Source organism: Odocoileus virginianus, chromosome 16, assembly GCF_023699985.2.
Source record: "Odocoileus virginianus isolate 20LAN1187 ecotype Illinois chromosome 16, Ovbor_1.2, whole genome shotgun sequence".
In the NCBI taxonomy this organism is placed as follows: Eukaryota; Metazoa; Chordata; class Mammalia; order Artiodactyla; family Cervidae; genus Odocoileus; species Odocoileus virginianus.
Window position 1 is genome coordinate 32,005,839 of NC_069689.1, and position 18,089 is coordinate 32,023,927.

The 18,089-nt window shown below is 39.7% G+C and overlaps 1 protein-coding gene across 9 annotated transcripts in view; it reads right to left on the minus strand.

Moving 5' to 3' along the window:
- NPAS3 (neuronal PAS domain protein 3) overlaps positions 1-18,089 on the minus strand; it is a 927,606-nt gene that overhangs the window by 788,121 nt on the left and 121,396 nt on the right. For 6 of the 9 annotated variants that reach the window (XM_070478040.1, XM_070478042.1, XM_070478039.1 and 3 more), the window contains exon 2: positions 16,951-17,040. The exons of the other annotated variants lie outside the window; for them this stretch is intronic. In XM_070478040.1, coding sequence (XP_070334141.1) covers positions 16,951-17,040 — 90 coding nt within the window. The remainder of the gene's footprint in view (positions 1-16,950; positions 17,041-18,089) is intronic. 9 annotated transcript variants of the gene reach the window in all.

Sequence of the window (18,089 nt, forward strand, 5' to 3'; positions counted from 1 at the left end):
AACATCATAAAATGCCTACTTTTAACTATTGTTGTAGAATAAGTATAGAGTTTTATTGGTTATTTTAATACTTTTAATTATTGCACTTAGTTCTCTGAACATTTCTATATTTCAACAGAAAAGACTCAACTAAGAGATTGACTCCAAAATTGAACTTTATGAAAACTTTTTGGAAATTGCCTATTTGGCCACTGAATTGGGTCTCTCCTGAAGATGTATGAAATATCTAATCATGGCTTTTCTGTATCTTTCTATTATAATCAGGTAAGTGTTGACCTAGAAATGTTTCTTGAGAGCTGAAAACCACTCTTTTTCATTCAATCCCATTTATGTCTTATTTACCAAGTTCTATGCATATTCTTTCATGGAAACTCAAAAATAATGATAATGGTGTTATTCCAAATAATGATAAACAATTTACCATGAAGTTCAACGGTTGGATCTGAATCACTTAACAAACAGCAAAGAGATTATGGAATTACCTCCTGGCTTAAGGTCTCATGAGGGCAATTTGTGCCTGTTAAGTGGTATGGTCTAAATCTAAGAAAGAGAACAGATGCTGAAATCACTTATTTTCAGCACACACGAGACAAAAATTCACTTTCAGTCTGCCATAACTATCTAAATTCCACATTAGAAAAAAGACTTCTAAGTCTGGATTAAAAAAAAAAGAGCACCCAATATCATTATATACTTCAAAAAGTTATTATAAGTATGCTTTAATATGTTGATATCAACATAGCACAAGGTCTCTCTTGAGCATTCTCTGAGATTTATCATCTTAAATATCTTACATTCCTATTGTGCTAAATAGTCACCATTTTGTTCATTGGATAGTTTTAATTAGTCCAGCATGGCATGAATGCACGACCAGGTACAGAACAACAAGTACAGCCTCAGCTTTCCAACCAGGAGGTTGATGCTCTGACCCCCAGTGCACATGCTATGATCATGAGTGATGGAGCTGTTCCAAGGCAAGCTACTTTCAAATAATGATCCACAAAGTTAATCAAAAGGGCTTCCCTGTTCAATATTTACCTGTTACTCATTGACAGCCACTGTCTGCATGGCCATCCAGGATGTATGCAGTGGGATCAGGAATACTGAGCTCAAACAGAACCAGAGTGCCTCGCTGGAGTACCAGGCACAAGGAAAGCCAAATTAAGCTGCTCTTCAAAACACCCCTGATACTAAAACTGTCTGCATGAGTTCCATAGGTGCAGTGCATTCATTGCTCCTTCCTGGATTTGGAGGTCAAATTAGCTGCTGATATTAAGAGGCCTGAAAGGATGAACAACCACATGAGGGGAAAAATAAAGAGATATTAGGTATCAAAACATAAACATGGAGGGGAAAATAGTAATTTCCTGTACTTGGGCAAAAAAAAATAATAATCCCTTCTTGATGTGATCTCCTTGCTTTCATGTACTAGGAGAGTCATATCTATCATGAAAATGATCTTTCTCATTTTAATACACATTCAACATTTTAAGCTAAAAAATAAGAAAACACTAATCTTTTTTATGTGTTAGGTATTTAAATGCTGTCTGTCAGTCTGTCAATCAAATGCACCCAGAAAAGAATGCTGACCAGACTCCACATCCACCCCCGAAGAGAAACAGATAACCAGACTGACCATAATACAATTCTTCCATTTTATTTTGTAACCACCAGCTAGAGAGCAAGGCTTAATACAAGACCTTATTATTTACATTATTAACACAGCTTGGCAGGTTTGAATATAGGCACTTAAGGGATGAAAGTCGTTCCAAATATGAATCCTCTTTCATTTTTTCTGAACATTTACTGAGGTATAGTACACAGTATTTGAGCACTTAGTATGTGCCAGGCATTGTTCTAAGTACTTTACATGTATTAATATACTTATTCCCCATGATAAACCCTATGAGAGAGACTATTATCATTACTCAGATGAGAAAAATGGGGATCACAGAGCTTATGTAACTTATTTAAGATCACTCAACAGAAAATAGTGGCAGTAGGGTTTGCACACATCAGTCTCCATCAGAGCCTGTGCACTTACCCTCTGCACTGAAGTTGCCTCTAATTGCCTTTAGCACTACTGAGGTGGTAAGACAACCACTGGCCTTTAATGATCTCCTTAAGAAGGCTTGTGGAGTGAATAATGAATTAATATTCTTAAGGAACTAGCAATTTTATTGAGAAGATATTATCCAAACATACACCTACAGACTTTTAACTTTTGTAAGTTTTTGTCACGCCTCACCACTTTACGTATGAGTTTCTAAAAGGTATATATTAGCATGTATATGATTGACTTCCCCCAAACATGTGATACAGAGTAAACGACTAGTGCGGATTTAGTCTTGGACTCAATCTTGACCCCCCTCTCTTCTGCATCCTCCCCTCAATCCACTGCATCGGAAATCCTGTTGGCTCTCCCTTCAGAACAGATCAGAGTCCTGTCTCCTCACCACCTCCAGCTGCACACCAGTGGTATGAGTCACTTGCTGATGGTCTCCCAGCTGGTTCCCTTCTTCCACCCTCATCCCCCACAGCATATGCTCAGCTAGCTGTCAGACTGATTCTAAACATTAAATGATATCCCATTACTCTTCAACTCAAAAATTTCCCCAAGGCCCCATTTCAGGTAGAGTAAAAGCCAGAATCCTTACATGGCCTGCCAGGGGCCTATGCGTGGGCTCCTATTACCCACTGACCTGTCTCCTGCTACCATCCTCCCTGCTCATGCAGATCCCAACCTCCTCATGGTCTTTGGATACATCAAGATCCTTTGCACTTCAGAGCCTTTGCTCTCTCTGGAATATCTTCCCCTGCCTATCCAGAGGCTTCCCTGGTAGCTCAGTTGGTAAAGAATCCACCGGCAATGTAGGAGACCCTGGTTCAATTCCTGGGTCAGGAAGATCTGCTGGAGAAGGGATAGGCCACACACTCCAGTATTCTGGCCTGGAGAATTCTATGGACTGTATAGTCCATGGGATGGCAACAGATGCCTAACTCTTTCACATCCTTAGAGGGAAATGCCATATGTTAAAATGGAGCCTCACCTATCTGAAACCATAACAAAAGATCACCCCAGCATTCCTAATTTCTTCTTAACCTATATTTTTCTTCCATAGCACTGACCACCACCTAACAGACTATGTGATCTATTTGGTTTTCAACATTTATTGCTTATTGCTTGTCTCCAACTAGGAAGGTGAAGATTTTGGTCTTTGTTCACAGATCTACCCCGAACAATAGCTCCTGGTTATAGAATGTGCCCAGTTAATATGCTGATTTAAGAGAGGAAAGAAATCACTGTGGATAAAGCAAAGGCACAGAAATAGTGCATGCGTTGTACCTAACACAAGTTAAGTGGACATGTTTCACAGATAGGAGCAGAGTTTGTGTTGAGAAAGACCTTGGGGGAAAAGGCGAGGCAGTCTAGAGCAAGATTGGGGGCGTTTAAACACTACACTGTAGACACCATGTGGTGACAATGAACAGTCAATGATTTTGAGCAAGAAAATATGCTAGAAACAGTATTTTAACCTGATAATTATTTATAAGGTGGCCCAGAAACGCAAATCTGTATTGCCTTGCAAGGTATTTTGTGTACAGTAGGCTCAAGTATTTAACTTAAAAAAACTAATGAAATAGAAGATAAGATGACTAAGGAAGAGACTGCAACAATCTAGGCATGAAATAAGAGCTTAAATTAACGACATGGAAAAGAAGAGAATTATTTTTAAATCATGCTGCCGCTACTGCTGCTAAGTTGCTTCAGTCGTGTCCGACTCTGTGCGAACCCATAGATGGCAGCCCACCAGGATGCCTCGTCCCTGGGATTCTCCAGGCAACAGCCCTGGAGTGGGCTGTCATTTCCTTCTCCAATGCATGAAAGTGAAAAGTGAAAGTGAAGTCGCTCAGTCATCTCCGACTCGTAGCGACCCCATGGACTGCAGCCTACCAGGCTCCTCCATCCATGGGATTTTCCAGGCAAGAGTATTGGAGTGGGGTGCCATTGCCTTCTCCGTTAAATCATGCTACAAGCAGGATATTTCAGACTAGAGAGGGGGAGAAGAGAAGAAGATTCCAAGAGAAAGTCTGAACAACTAGAAAATTTAAGATAAATCAAAAGAAGTATCAAGTGGAGGGGAACATTCTAAGGAAGGTGTGGCATTCTTTTCTTAGAGAATGGCTACCCTGTCCTGGAGAAAGCTCTAGACTGGAGATCAGGAAAGCCTTTCTTTGTAGTAAGGCCAGGCCATATAGCCACGCTGTAAAATTCTTCAAACCTCTGAAGGGCACTTTTAATTTGGTTGGCTGAGGATTTTCTCCACATAAAATAGAGATACAACATAGTTTACTGGGTTTCTTTGAGGATTAATTGGGAATGACCATGTAGAGTTTACAAATTTGTTGGTCTTTATATGCAGAGGTTGTTGATATAAAGTAGATCACAAGTAGAGACATCAAGAGTATGGAAATACAAAACTTGGAAAGAGGTAGGGCTTGATATGGCGGCTTTCCCCATTGCTCAGTGGTAAAGAATCCGCCTGCAATGCAGGAGCTGCAGGAGACGTGGGTTCGAGCCCTGGGTTGGGAAGATTGCCTGGAGTAGGGCATGGCAACCCTCTCCAGTATTCTTGCCTGGAGAATCCCCATGGACAGAGGAGCCTGGTGGGCTACAGTCCAGAGGGTCGCAAAGAGTCAGACATGACTGAAGCCACTTAGCACACACACAGGGCTTGATACAAAAGTCTTGGATTCATCCATTTCTGTGATAACTGCAGTGTAGGAGCAGATGAAACCGCCAAAGGAGAGACCTAATTGCCCCCACACCAGAGAGCACACAGCTGGGCGTGCAGAGGACACTGAGCGTTCAAGTGACTAAAATGCTCAAATATGAGAACCTGCCCTCCTCTACAGGCAAGGCTTTAGGCTCCTCAGAGTTTGTTCTTTTGCAGAAACAGATCTCAGGACTTATCCTTCACGAGACAATGAATGATTTTCTGTGGAAAACTGTCATCCTGCTCCAAGAGGCCATATCATTCTGTTCAAAAGGGATAAGCTGCTGGGCCAGACTGACTCAGATTATTCTGCTATTAAATAAGCTACCAGACTGAACCTTTCCAGCTGTGTAAACTGAGCAACTGGCCTACCATCTCTGGGCCTTTATTTTCAAAATGAGTACACTACTTATTTCAAAAATGGTTGTTCGGGTCAGTTACCACAATGCCTAAAGACCACAGAACACCATAGTTGGAATCTGTTCCTCCATTTCCTTCTGATATCAGATCAATTACTGCATCTATGTTACTGCATATGGAAAACCAGCCAACATAGAGGCAGGAGTGGTGAAACTGAAACCTAACTTCACTATCAAGAGTTAAAACTTCGGTTGTCCCTAGACGGACCAATTGAGCCTCACAAGGAAAGACCTCAGCATCAGTGAATATTCCCTTCTGATGGCAGAATAAATGCAGCTGTATAGTCTGTGTCACAGAACCTCGATTTTTGAGGACACACTGTACCACTGTAATAATTTTTGTCCTTCAAGTTTCTCCTGAGCAAAGCAAATAAAGGTATTTGTGGGGCAAGTGAACTAAACTTGTCACTCGATCCTTATTTAAAAAAGAAAATACACTACTTAAAATCTGCTGGCCCATAATTTCAGTTTAGTCTTCCCTTCCCAAAGGCATTTCACAAGTACGATAAATTAAAAACAAAAATAGCATTCTTTATTCCTACCAGCCTCATATAAATTGTTACTAGGTCTGGGCAGGCAGCATTCAGAGAAGGGGGTAAAGGATCTTGCTATCAGATGAATTTATAGATCATCAAGAACTCAGCAATTCCCCCTACTCTCCACCTTTATCCCCACTGGATGTGTCTCCAAACCTCTGCTCTTTAAAAACATGGTGACATGACCACCACTACTTTCCCTGATATTAATTCAAGACGTAGGACACCTGATGGATTTCACCAGGGGCTGAGATTTGGAGCTGCTGTTTATTTTCCCCTTGCAAGCCCTCAAGTAGTGAGGCAGTCCCTAGAAAACACGCTGCCTCCCTGGAAGCGAGCAAAGACGGGCCTGCTATTACAGATATTCCTCACTTTTCTGAAATTTCCTTTAGACCACTTTGCTTTTATGAAAGACTACATTTGTACCTGTGTTAATAACTGAAAGAAATCAGGAGAGGACTTTCACATTTGGGGGAAAAGGCAAAAGCAAAAATAGCCGTCAGTGTTTGTTTTGCAGTGAGCCGTTACAGGCAGCGCACCGCGTGAGCAGCGAGAGGCTCCGCCAGGCTCCTTCCCCAGGAACTACGCTCAGCATCTCAGCATCAAGCCCCTGTAGCTCTGAACTGTGTGTGTGAGCATCTGTCTTCAACTCCATTCATTTTGTGCATCTGTTAGCAAAATGGGTCCTAAGGTAACTGCTTCTTTGCTTCATATCATTTTGTCTTACAAAAGCTTTAATAGGAATGCTCTGCTTTCTGATGGCTGGGGAATCCTGCCCTGCAAATGTAGTTCTTCACCAAGAGATCCAGCTGGTGTCTAAAGGCTTGGGAGACTGTGCCCAGCAGAGTCAGGCCAACTCAATGTCACTCCTAAAACAGTTTTGTTAGTGTAGTTGAAGAACAGAAGCAAAGCAAAGAATCAAAAAGATTGTGTCCCTCTACTGGCTGCAAGGCCAAGGCATGCGACTGGCTGTGATGCACTCTGAGCACCCCTGACAGACAGCAGTTAAAGAAATCAGGCTCTTCTGGAAGCTTATGTTGGTTGAAATGCAAGTGATGAGAACTGCTAGAGAAAGAAACAAATCTATCATCCTCGATTTCTTATGAGTAAAAGCGAAGAGTGACATTAATATATCACATTAATATAAAATCTTCTATATAAATACTATTGTATTTATTGCAGGCAGCCTTTACAGCTGAACTGAAGGTAGGGAAGGGAAATTAGGTTTTAAATAATATACAATGATAGTCTATTTAAATTGCATAAATACCAAGCACTCAAAGAATCCTGATTGATACGTGAATCACAAAGGTCTCAGGTTTGCCAATGGAAAATCACTCAAGAATACTTTCCTTACACTCTGGTCATTGAACCAAAATCCTCCTAGAAACCAGACTTCTCTCTGCTTTGAGAACTAGAAGAAAACATCTCAATGCTGAACACAGTAAGTAGAATTCTCTTTTTAAGCAATGTAAGGAATGATGCAGCAGACGTGGCATGTGAGAAAATGAGTTTGTAAAGCAGCCAAAAGGCTCCATCTAATCACGTAACAGTTACTTCTCAACTTCTCACACATGTACATATTCTGACCTTAAAAGCTGTATGTTTCAAGCCCACCATACCCTTCTCACAATTAGCTGCATCCTACAACTTTCTAACTTTCTACGATGGACTCTCTAGATTAAATTATTGATAGGATAGAGAAGGATTTTTCTGCCAAAAATTTTATCACTAGTGCTTGCTGGAGTTCTTGTTTTTTTCCTAACAAAAGAATTTAAATTCCCCACACAATAAAGTAATAGAAGTGCAAAATGGAAACACAAACCACAACATTTCATATATATATATATATGAAATAAGAAAGCAAAATTTCTGCAAAGAGTAGTTTCTATATGGAAACTGACTGTATAGTTTCCAGCTTCCCATAAATAAGTTGCTTGTGTACAAGTTAGAACACCTGGCCCCAGATATTTCCTAGCTAGGGCAACCTGTAAATAGATTCACAAGTAAAACCTATATTCATGGGTATACATCTATCAAAGATGACATGCATATATACACAAATACATGCAAGGATAAACACCAAATTGTTAATAGTGGCTGTCCATGAGAGGTGCCATTACAAATGATATTTTTTTCTTTAGGTTTATATGCATTTTCTATAAGTTCTGGAATGAAATGTGTTACACCTCTATTCAAAAAGAGCCTTTCCAAGAGAAAACAATAGATAGTCTAGGAATTGCCTCCAACCCAGAGCCATGGCCCTAAAGAAATATAATTTCAAGAATATTTCCCCCAACACAAGTTGATGGCCTTCCACAGTATACTCGATAAGCTCCAAAGTAACACAAATCCAAGGTCATCCCTGAGCAGAGGACAGGGAATTCCCTGAGTCACTAGACAAATACATGAAAATAAAAGTTCTGAGTAACACTGTAACCATAATCTCTTTTCTCTGTTGCTGAAAAGACTATTACAGGGGTATGCTAACTACATACCTTCTCATTTAAGTGGATAAATAAATCCTGTTGCATTTCTCTGCTGTAAGCTTATGCATACTTTTAACACAGACCATAATATTTATTAAGTGACATTTCCACAATATTTTAATGTCTTTTTGATTGGAAATTTAAGAAAATATAAATTTTCCTAAGCATATGAAATTTTCTGGTGTAGGAAATTAATAGTGATCCTAAATATCCACTAAAGTTCACAAGTACTCCTTATAATGGAATACTGTATTCTAAATGCTATGAAAGTGAAAATCCTTGCATTTATTTATGTAACACACAGTAATAAACAACAAATTTGACATATAATTCAATGTGTATGTTAAAGTTATGTATATGCTAAAGGATGTGTTTCTTTAGGACCTTTCAATTCCTTAACATTTCCACAGTCATAATGGTTTATCTGGCTGGAGGCTGGATGACTATTTCCATCTTGCAAAAGAGAGCTCTAGGCGGTAAATAGTCGTATCCTAAGTTAGATGAGTAACATAGTACAGCTCATTTAGTGAGTTTTTACTATATGCCAAGAACTACAGGAAGTGTTTTTGTAGTTTAGACCTTACACTCTTAAGTCAGACAGACGGAGGTCTAATGCACCCACTCCAGTATTCTTGTCTGGGAAATCCTATAGACAGAGGAGCCTGGTGGGCTACAGTCCACAGGATGGCAAGAGCCGGACACAACTTAGCAACTAAACCACCACCACCACCACCACACTTTTTCTGTAAAGAGCCACAAAGGAAACATTTGAGCCTTTGTATCCCATATGGTCTCCATCACCACTATTCAACTGCGCCATTATAGCACAAAAACAGCTATAGATGATGCATAAGTGGTTAGGGAGAGCAGTGTTCTAATAAAACTTTATTTACAAAAACAGGCAGCATGAAAGGGGTACAGCTGTGGCCAGTGAGCCATAGTTTAGTGATGCTGATCCAATCCCACTATATCCTACCTCCTTAAGCTTGAGTGAGCTATTCTATCAGCCGCTGTTATCTGTAAAATGGTGGTAATAATCACACACAGTGCCTGTGTTTATTGTGAACACTTTAAAATGTATGTAAAGCTATCAGCCCACTGCCAGAAATCAGCATCTGGTAAATGATTAGTAACGTTAGTCACGATAACTAACTTTATCATCACATTGATCCTCAAAAACAACCGTGAAATAAATATTTTTGCCTCCATTTTAGAGAGAAGAAAACAGAAGCTTAAAGAGTTAAGTAACTTAGTCACTGTCCTACATCTAACAGATAACCGTAGGGCTAGATCAAACTCAGATCCATTTCCTCCAGTAATGATTAAATATTATTGCATGAACTAGTGGACCTAAATTAGACTAAGGCATAATTCTTCTACTCAACTGCATAAACTAAGTCCAAAAATTCACTAAAGACACATTTAGAGACTTAAAACACAGCACAAGCTGTTCTTAAGGTGAACAGAATCAAATCCACAGTTTATGTATAACCATACATTTGCTCTATTATTTTTTAAATCTGTGCACAAGCACATTAGTCTCTGTCCCCCCCTGAAACCACCCGTTAGCGATTTTGAACACTGTACTTGAACAGCATGCCTACAAAAGGCTCATTGTAGCTCTTTTCCTCTAACTCGACCTTTACTTTCTGTTCTCAAGTTTCTAGAGTTCTCATACATACTGCAGCTGTGTCACTAACCAATTATTTTTTAAAAATCTAGGCAGTCACTTCTCTCATAATGAAAATATACACTCTGGTGAAGGCAATTAATATTCTTTCATTTTAAATCATGCCTCCTGTGCCTGTCCATTTTTACTCTCTGGCATTCCTTTATCTTGAATTACAAGTGGTCTGTGAGGAGAAAGGCAAATACAGAGTACGTCAAGCCAAGAAAAGCAGTCAATTCATGAACTGGTCCTGAACTGGATTGCACGCTGGGAGAGTCCTCCAAGATGTTTATAAATAGAAAATAACTTCAACCTAACAAACATGGGATGACTGCACCTTCTTCCCTGCAAAGCACACCAAGTACCTCTCTAAACAGAGGCGGTGCTGAGGCCGTGGGCCACTCCCATGGCAGGTTTCCTGCCCTGGTCTAAGCTGCTTCCAGAGCTACTCCTCTGACAGACAGTTCTGTTCTGCCCTTGCCCCTCCTGACAACCTCTCCAGGACCCCACACGGGGAGCAGCCTACCTGATGCCTTTGCTGCCCCTCCTTCTCCAACTTCAACTGTCCTTCCCCAGCCCTCCACTCCTCATAAGTGCTATTTGTGATTTGCTACACCGGGGCCTCAAAGAGTCGGACACAACTTTAGCAACTAAACACCACCGCCATAAATACCCATCTTTTAGCCCAAATCACTACCTCAAGCACCTCTCCCCCAAATCAGGTATCTCCTCCACCATCAAGACTCCAGAGCCCATCTTGATTATTAAAAATAACTCAAGACGGTAATGACGATCCTAGACGCAAGGCAGCAAAAGAGACACAGATGTAAAGAACAGACTACTGCACTCTGTGGGAGGAGGCGAGGGTGGGATGATTTGAGAGAATAACACTGAAACATGTATATTACCATACGTAAAATAGACAACCAGTGCAAGTTCAGTGCATGAAGCAGGGGACTCAAAGCCGGACAGCACAGAGGGATGGGGTGGGAGGGAGGTGGGAGGGGGAGGCTCAGGATTGGGGCGGTGTATGCGCACCTGTGGCTGATCCATGTTGATGTGTGCCTGGGGCCACCACAGTGTTGGAAAGTGACTGCCCTCCAATTAAAATAAACTAAAAACAAAAAAACAAAAAAAACTCTTTCTTGGTGCCACTCCCATTATTTACATTCACCTCACTAGAAGCACCTCTTACAGGGAACCCCAATTACTTATTCACCTCTCAGTATTCCAGGCTTCTGGACGGCAGAGCTTTTCTTAGACATTTCTGACTAAGTCAGTTTGTGTAAAACAGCACCTGACTTGCGGGTGGCAATCAAAATACACTTTGTTAAATGAATAAATTAGTTCCTTCTAAGCTAGTTTGGTATTAGCCCTGAATAATATACGTTCATGCCATCCACATTACCAAGATATGCCACGTCAAGTCATTTGCAGGCAAAGTCATTGGTGTGGTGCTAAAATTAACTGGGAGAAACCACCAGAAACCATGCTGAGGTCTGAAAGGCACGATGTAGAAATTAGAATTCATTTGGCTATTGAAGCTGTTCTTGCTACAAAGTTCAATGTCTGTTTAACATGTAGATTCTATTAGAGCTCTTTATGAAGTTCACTGTATATTTCTCTTTTCTCAACTCTTTCATATTTACTGAGCCAAACACCACTGGCATATACGATTCTAATGTGTGTGAGGTGGGGAGGGGGCGCCAGTTTAACAGCAACGAATCAGTCAGGTTATATAACCAGCAACAGCACTCGCTGCTGCCCCTGGAACCTCCGTGACCTTTCCCTCCCCTTCAGCCCTGGTGACCGCCTCTCCCCCAGCAGACCGCCTGACAAGGCACCCGGCTTGTTCTCCTTAATTGGGAGGACACGTGCAAGTGGTCTGGCACTGTCCGGCACAATACAGTTGATGAAGACTGGTGAATTTCTTCTGTCTTCATTCATTCTCCTAACTCTTATTCCTGGATCCTGTTAATTCCTTCCCTCTTCTGATTTTGAAATCTTCCCATTCCAAACCCCTACTTCTTGACCAAAGTCAGTCTTGAGTCCTCAGTAGGAGAACACCCTCTTTCTGAATTTGTGCTTTTCAAGAAAGAGCAAAAAATCACCCCATACCCTTCCAGGCCCGTATTCATTTCTCCAATCCCTGTCAGGGGTGTCTGAAATTATTCTGTTGGATAAGACCGTTTTTAGCTTGAGTTCTTGACCTGGAGTTGCTTGTTAAAATTTGAATGGCCCTGAAAAGAGTAACAGTATCAGTTAACAACACCTGATCTGCAATGAGACAGACAAAAATGCATGCCCCATCTCTTTGGGGAAAAGTCCAAAGCATGAAACACTACCCAGGTATCCAGGTGGAGTGAATTTCACAGAGCAGAAAAATGGGCTTGAGATGGAGAAGGAAGGAAACAACCCACCGCCCCACCCCAGCAAACTTGCCAGTGTTCCCTTATGCTTGGATGATGCCTGTCTGTATGTTAGTTGCCAAGTTGTGTCTGACCTTTGTGATCCCATGGACTGTGGCCTGCCAGGCTGCTCTGTCCATAGAATTCTTCAGGCAGCAATAAGGGAGTGGGTTGCCATTTTCTTCTCCAGGGGATCTTCCCGACCCAGGGATTGAACCCTGGCCTCCAGCACTGCAGGCACACTTTACCCTCTGAGCCACCAGGGAAGATAGCTATCTAATAAATTACAAATACCTTCTCAATCTTGGCTGCACTATGAGACTAGGAACCCTGACTTAAACCCCTTTGATTAAAATAGTACAGCAATGCCTATCAAAATGGTATATAGCAAAGGCTCAGTAAATGTCGGTAACTTAAGTTCCAGTCTCCCCAGACTCATTCTTAAAGCTGTGCTCAGCAACAGTCATTTAAGGATGCCTAATCTTCCTCAAATCCTCTATGGTAGTGTCTAACTAGGTAGACAAATCATCACAAACTTTTAGGTCCTAAAGGTCTTTATCAGCTGACTCTTTTCTATCTAGTTACCTTTCCTCACAACCACACAAACACAGGTGATTTGATGAATTTATTGCCACACTTCTATCTCATGTCCATAAAAGTTTCTTTTCCCCTGACTCAAATATTTTCTTGTCTTTCTATAAAAATAAATTTTAAAGTCATCATAGTTATTATGGAGAGGGATGTATGTTTTTTTCCAACTCTCCATTGTACTTTTAAGATTCAAAGTAGAAAAAAAAACTGTTTTAATTAGAAACAACTGTGTCAACTCCCAATCATATCTACTACTTTATAAATGGACTCTAAAATCCAGAAATACAATTGTAAATGATAATAAAGAGCTGAAAACGGAGAGACAGATCTGGAACCTAAAAGTTCTAGTACTTAGCAAAATGACAGTTTAACATAAAGCAATGAAATTTGTAAAGTATTTACAATGTGGTTAGTATTTCTAAAAACACTGTATTCCTACCCTTTGACAAAATATTTAACATCACCAATTACCATCTTAAGTTTTAAACTGTCCATGTCATAATCATTTGATTTAAGAAGCTAGAATAACTACCATTATTCTGAAATCATAAATTATGGACATTTTGAAATAATTACTCACAGGTTTCATATTTCTGTGTACTTTAAACTTTAAATATTATTGAAATGAATTACTTATTCTAATATTAATAATTCCCACTAACATCTAAGTGCAACATACAAAATGTTTTAAAATATAAAATAATTCACAATAATTATGAAGCCATAGAATTACAGTTGGAAAGAATATCACTCCTCTTAAGTGATACATGCCGGTAAGTATTTAACAATTAGATGAGTATAGGAAAGCATCTGATATGCAGTATTTTCCAAGTTTTATAGCGCAAATACTTTCCCAAATTTCATGTTACCAACATGAAGTCAGGGGTCACAGAGTTAGAAAGATAAGCATACAGTCAGCTCTTGTGAGCCCATCCAAGCCGGCTCTGGCACATCCTAAATATGCAAAAACAGTGTAGCCTTTTCATTCCTGAACCATTTTCACAGACTGATCATTGCTTTACAACCCACTGTACCCTGAACACTTACTGACTTAACACCCATACGTTATCATGCTTACACGTTTACCGACCAACTACTATACTGATTCTGGATACCTAAAACACAGTGGTAAATGAATTTTATCTCACAATGCGCCCTGTGTGCTGTGCTTAGTTGCTCGGTCATGTCCGACCCTGTAACCCCATGGACTGCAGCCCGCCAGGCTCCTCTGTCTGTGGGGATTCTCCAGGCAAGAATACTGGAGTGGGTTGCCATGCCCTCCTCCAGGGCATAACGCACCCTATGTGCATACATACATGAGTTTAGGTACACACACACATGTACACATATACATGAGTTTAGGTACACACACACAACAACCCCAGAAGCCTCACAAGATAAAACACACTCTTCCTATATGCAATGCACAGGATTCTCTGTTCTCTTCTATTTCATTTTTAAAATCTGACCTTGATCCATTAAATTGGATTCATAATGCCACTATTTCAGAAGAGGCCCCCAAATTGAGGAAACGTGTTCTACTAGACGCTAAGCTCACTGAAGACAGGATTAAATGTCTCTTGTCTGTGTCTAGCCATGTGACTAGTAGTAACTACTGAGGCCCAAGAAGGTTTAGTGACTGCCCAGAGGTGAATCTGAATCTGCCAACTTTGTTAAAATAGCCCTCGAGGCAAGTGATAATTCATTACACAGAATCAGTATATTCACGGCTCAACATGGAAAGCTAGAGTGTCTTCTAAGACAGCCACTCCTTCATCAGAAATTCACAGAAATGTTTTTTTATAATTGTACGAAAGCCGTCAGTGTTGGAACTCTGGCCCTTTACCTTCTGTGGCGTTATGGCCAGCCCGGCCTGTCCGCCTAGGATGACTAAGCAAATCTGAGCAGGCAGCATTTCCCTTTTACTGATAATGTTCACCCCTAAAAAGTGTTGACAAGACACCTATCTTTTTCACAAAACATTTCCAGTCCTCTAGGGAGGGAACCTGTATAAATGCTGATAAAATTAAATATATGATATAGAACATATATACTCCCATATATAACACCAGCTTTCCAATAACCAGAAGCCAAAGGTTTAACTGGAGAAAATACTCACTCAGGAAAATAAAGTCAGGATCCATGGCCTTTCTCCTCAGTGTGCCCAGGCACCACATTCCTTTTTATGGGTGCTATTAAATGTACACTATAGTTTCAAGACAATCCAGATAAGTATCTTCACTAAAATACACAGCACCATTAATCATCTCAGTGACAGTGCTCCAATTTAACATCTTGGGGATTTCCTCCCCTTCTTCATCATTTGTTTGCCAATATTTCCTTGTTATGAATATCCCCCTGGTGACTTTCCCTGGCAGTCACAGCTGTGCTGCCTACTGTGTCTACCTTGACTACAAATAACACCAATTCTTAAAAGAGCAAGCCCTTCCGATGACACCTCCGGTTCGAAGAGAAGCCTGGCTACGGACTGAATTCCCGGAGACTCCATCCACACTCTCGCGAGTTTTAACTGATAAACCTCAGCCTCTAAATAGATAGGGATGTTAGACACGTGATGCTGGCCTAATTACAAATGAACAACAGTTGGCTGAATGGTCAACAATCCACTGCTGCCTTATATGGTCCTTAAAGGACCCCCTTCTTCTACAGCAAAAGGCTTTCTCCAAAGTAGCCACAAATCACAACAGAGCCACAAAATCACTTAACAAATTACAGAAACCCGACTACCAAGAGCCTCAGTAATTATGACTCACAGATAATCAGAATTTTCCAAAAAAATACCATCAGAAACAATTCTGCATTGTAATTACACTAATTCTGATGAAGATAATAACACCATTTAGGCAAAAGAATATCAAGAAATAAAGCCAGAAAAAAGTTGCAAGGACACAAGAGTCCCAGTGACATCCAGTATCTACTTTGTGTCCACTTCAGAGAGCAGCCTCCACACTCTCCAGGATTTCTTGATCTTTTATAAAATGGAAACCATGAAAAAAAAAAAAAAACACTCCACAACCAACTGAAGAAGGAAATAAAAGCAGAACTCACCAGCTTGTATTCAGATAGGAGGTTTAAGGAAAAAGGGTACTTTTTTCAATAATAAAACTCTACTGCAAAAGAAGAATCTGAAGACAGAAACACACCAAAGTAGATTTGCAAAGTATATCCAGAAAGGCGAATGTCGTCAGTGAAACTGTGTTTACCTTACTTCACATTTTCTATAGGGAGGTTTGATTAATTAAAAGTTAATGTTGCTTCTATCAATATTTCATCACTTTTCTGGAAAGCTTTTTTTTTTTTTTTTTTCAGTTTTGGGAAGACATCAATTTAGACTATTGTGTTAGACAAACAAAACCCCAGAAGGCTTACCAGTCAACCTAAGATACATTAAAATGCTTTTCCTCCCCAGAGCAGAGTGTTTACTTCAGCAACAGTAACAACCCCTCGTTACCAACCATGCAGATTCTGTTAAGTAATGGACAAAGCGAATGGCAGCAAAGGCAAAGGACTCAACTTCAATTTAACTGTCCTGTAAGGTACATAGTAATTAGCTGCAAAGCTCTGAAATCTTAGCTAGCATGTTAAGTCTGCTACATGACAGTATAATTTGACTTCTTAAAGGATTATGCAAATTACAACTCATCATTCCATTACAGGATTGAAAAAAAGTGACAGCTAATTTATACATAACACACCTTTCAAATCCCTAAGATGCGTAGCACCTGTGCAATGTATTTTGCCGAGATTTTCTTGCATATAAGTACTTGTTTATTGCAATATAAAGAAGCTTACCTAAGAGCTTTAATATAGTCATTTAAAAAAAGAACTTTTAGACCACAATTTCAGAAGAATAAACATTTTTTTTCTGTCTTGATTTCAGAGGCAAAAATTTTTGGTTGTTTTTGTTTGGTTTGGTTTGTTTTTTCCCCGCTAAATTAGAGAACTATAAGGTTTCAATACAAGGATATTTTTGAATAGCTGGCAACCACAAGCACTGATGCACGAGCCAGAAGGAAGACTCACAAAGATTTCAACATACTTCTGGTAGGTAGATTCACAGTAGATTCCGTCATATCTGTAGATTTTCCTACATTCTGATTGGTTGGGCAGAGGATGCTGGGCAGTTATTCTGTAGAGGCATCAAAAACAGATAGACATGACTAGAGGTTCTCTACAGTCAACCGGAAGGCAGGATAACAAGTATGTTGAAATTTAATATTAGTTTGCTTTTTATGCTTTTGAGCTATATACATAAAGCAATGGGTACATACATCTTAGAACATTAACTTCCACTTTTAGAAAATTGCAGGCAGACAGAGAAAACTTTTTCAAGTTCTTCATAAGAACAACAACAACAACAAAATTTATATCAGAGTCATAGAAGCGGAAGGAAAGAAAGACATAAGGTCTAAGGCTTAACTCACTGTACAATCGCCTTGATTATATTCTAAAGGAAATGTTAAAAACAAACGTCATTAGTGTTTTTGTTTAGGATCGTCATTAATTCAATCATGCATTACGATTATAGGCAACTGTAAATTAGCTATAAAATCTTAGTAAAGTTAATATATTTTTCAGCTTTACTCCATTTATATAGAGCTGGTATTCTACCGACTTCTAGAAGGATATGATACAACTTACGAACCAAACTCAATTAGAGATGAAAACACAAGTGAGACCCTCAAGAGCATGGGTTAGATGTTAACAGGCACCTGAGATGAGCTGATTACAGGAGCTCCAGGTTTCTCGGCAGTTAAGGCAAAAGGGGGGAAAGGCTTATACGACTTTCTTCTGCATTACTCAAGCATTTAAATTCTTCTGAGACTCCCTGCATTATATAGACATAAAAATGCTGAGAATTTTATGACCATTTCTTTCAACTGAAAATCTCTTCTTTCAGGAAAAAAGTGTTTAAGGAATCTATTGTGTTGCATTTTAGAGAAAAATAATGTACTGTAATCAATGCACAATTATCAATAAGAGAAGCAAGCCTTTGATTTTAATATGACTCTGTCAGAAAAGCTAATGTCCAATTCTTAAAAATGTGCATATACATATGTACACATACACATATATATTTAATATCTTAATTATTAATTAAAACAGGTAATGGGTTGTTACCTGTAAAAACTTAGATGACTTTGCTTCCAGTTTCTGTAGAGTGGAGTATTAAGTTAC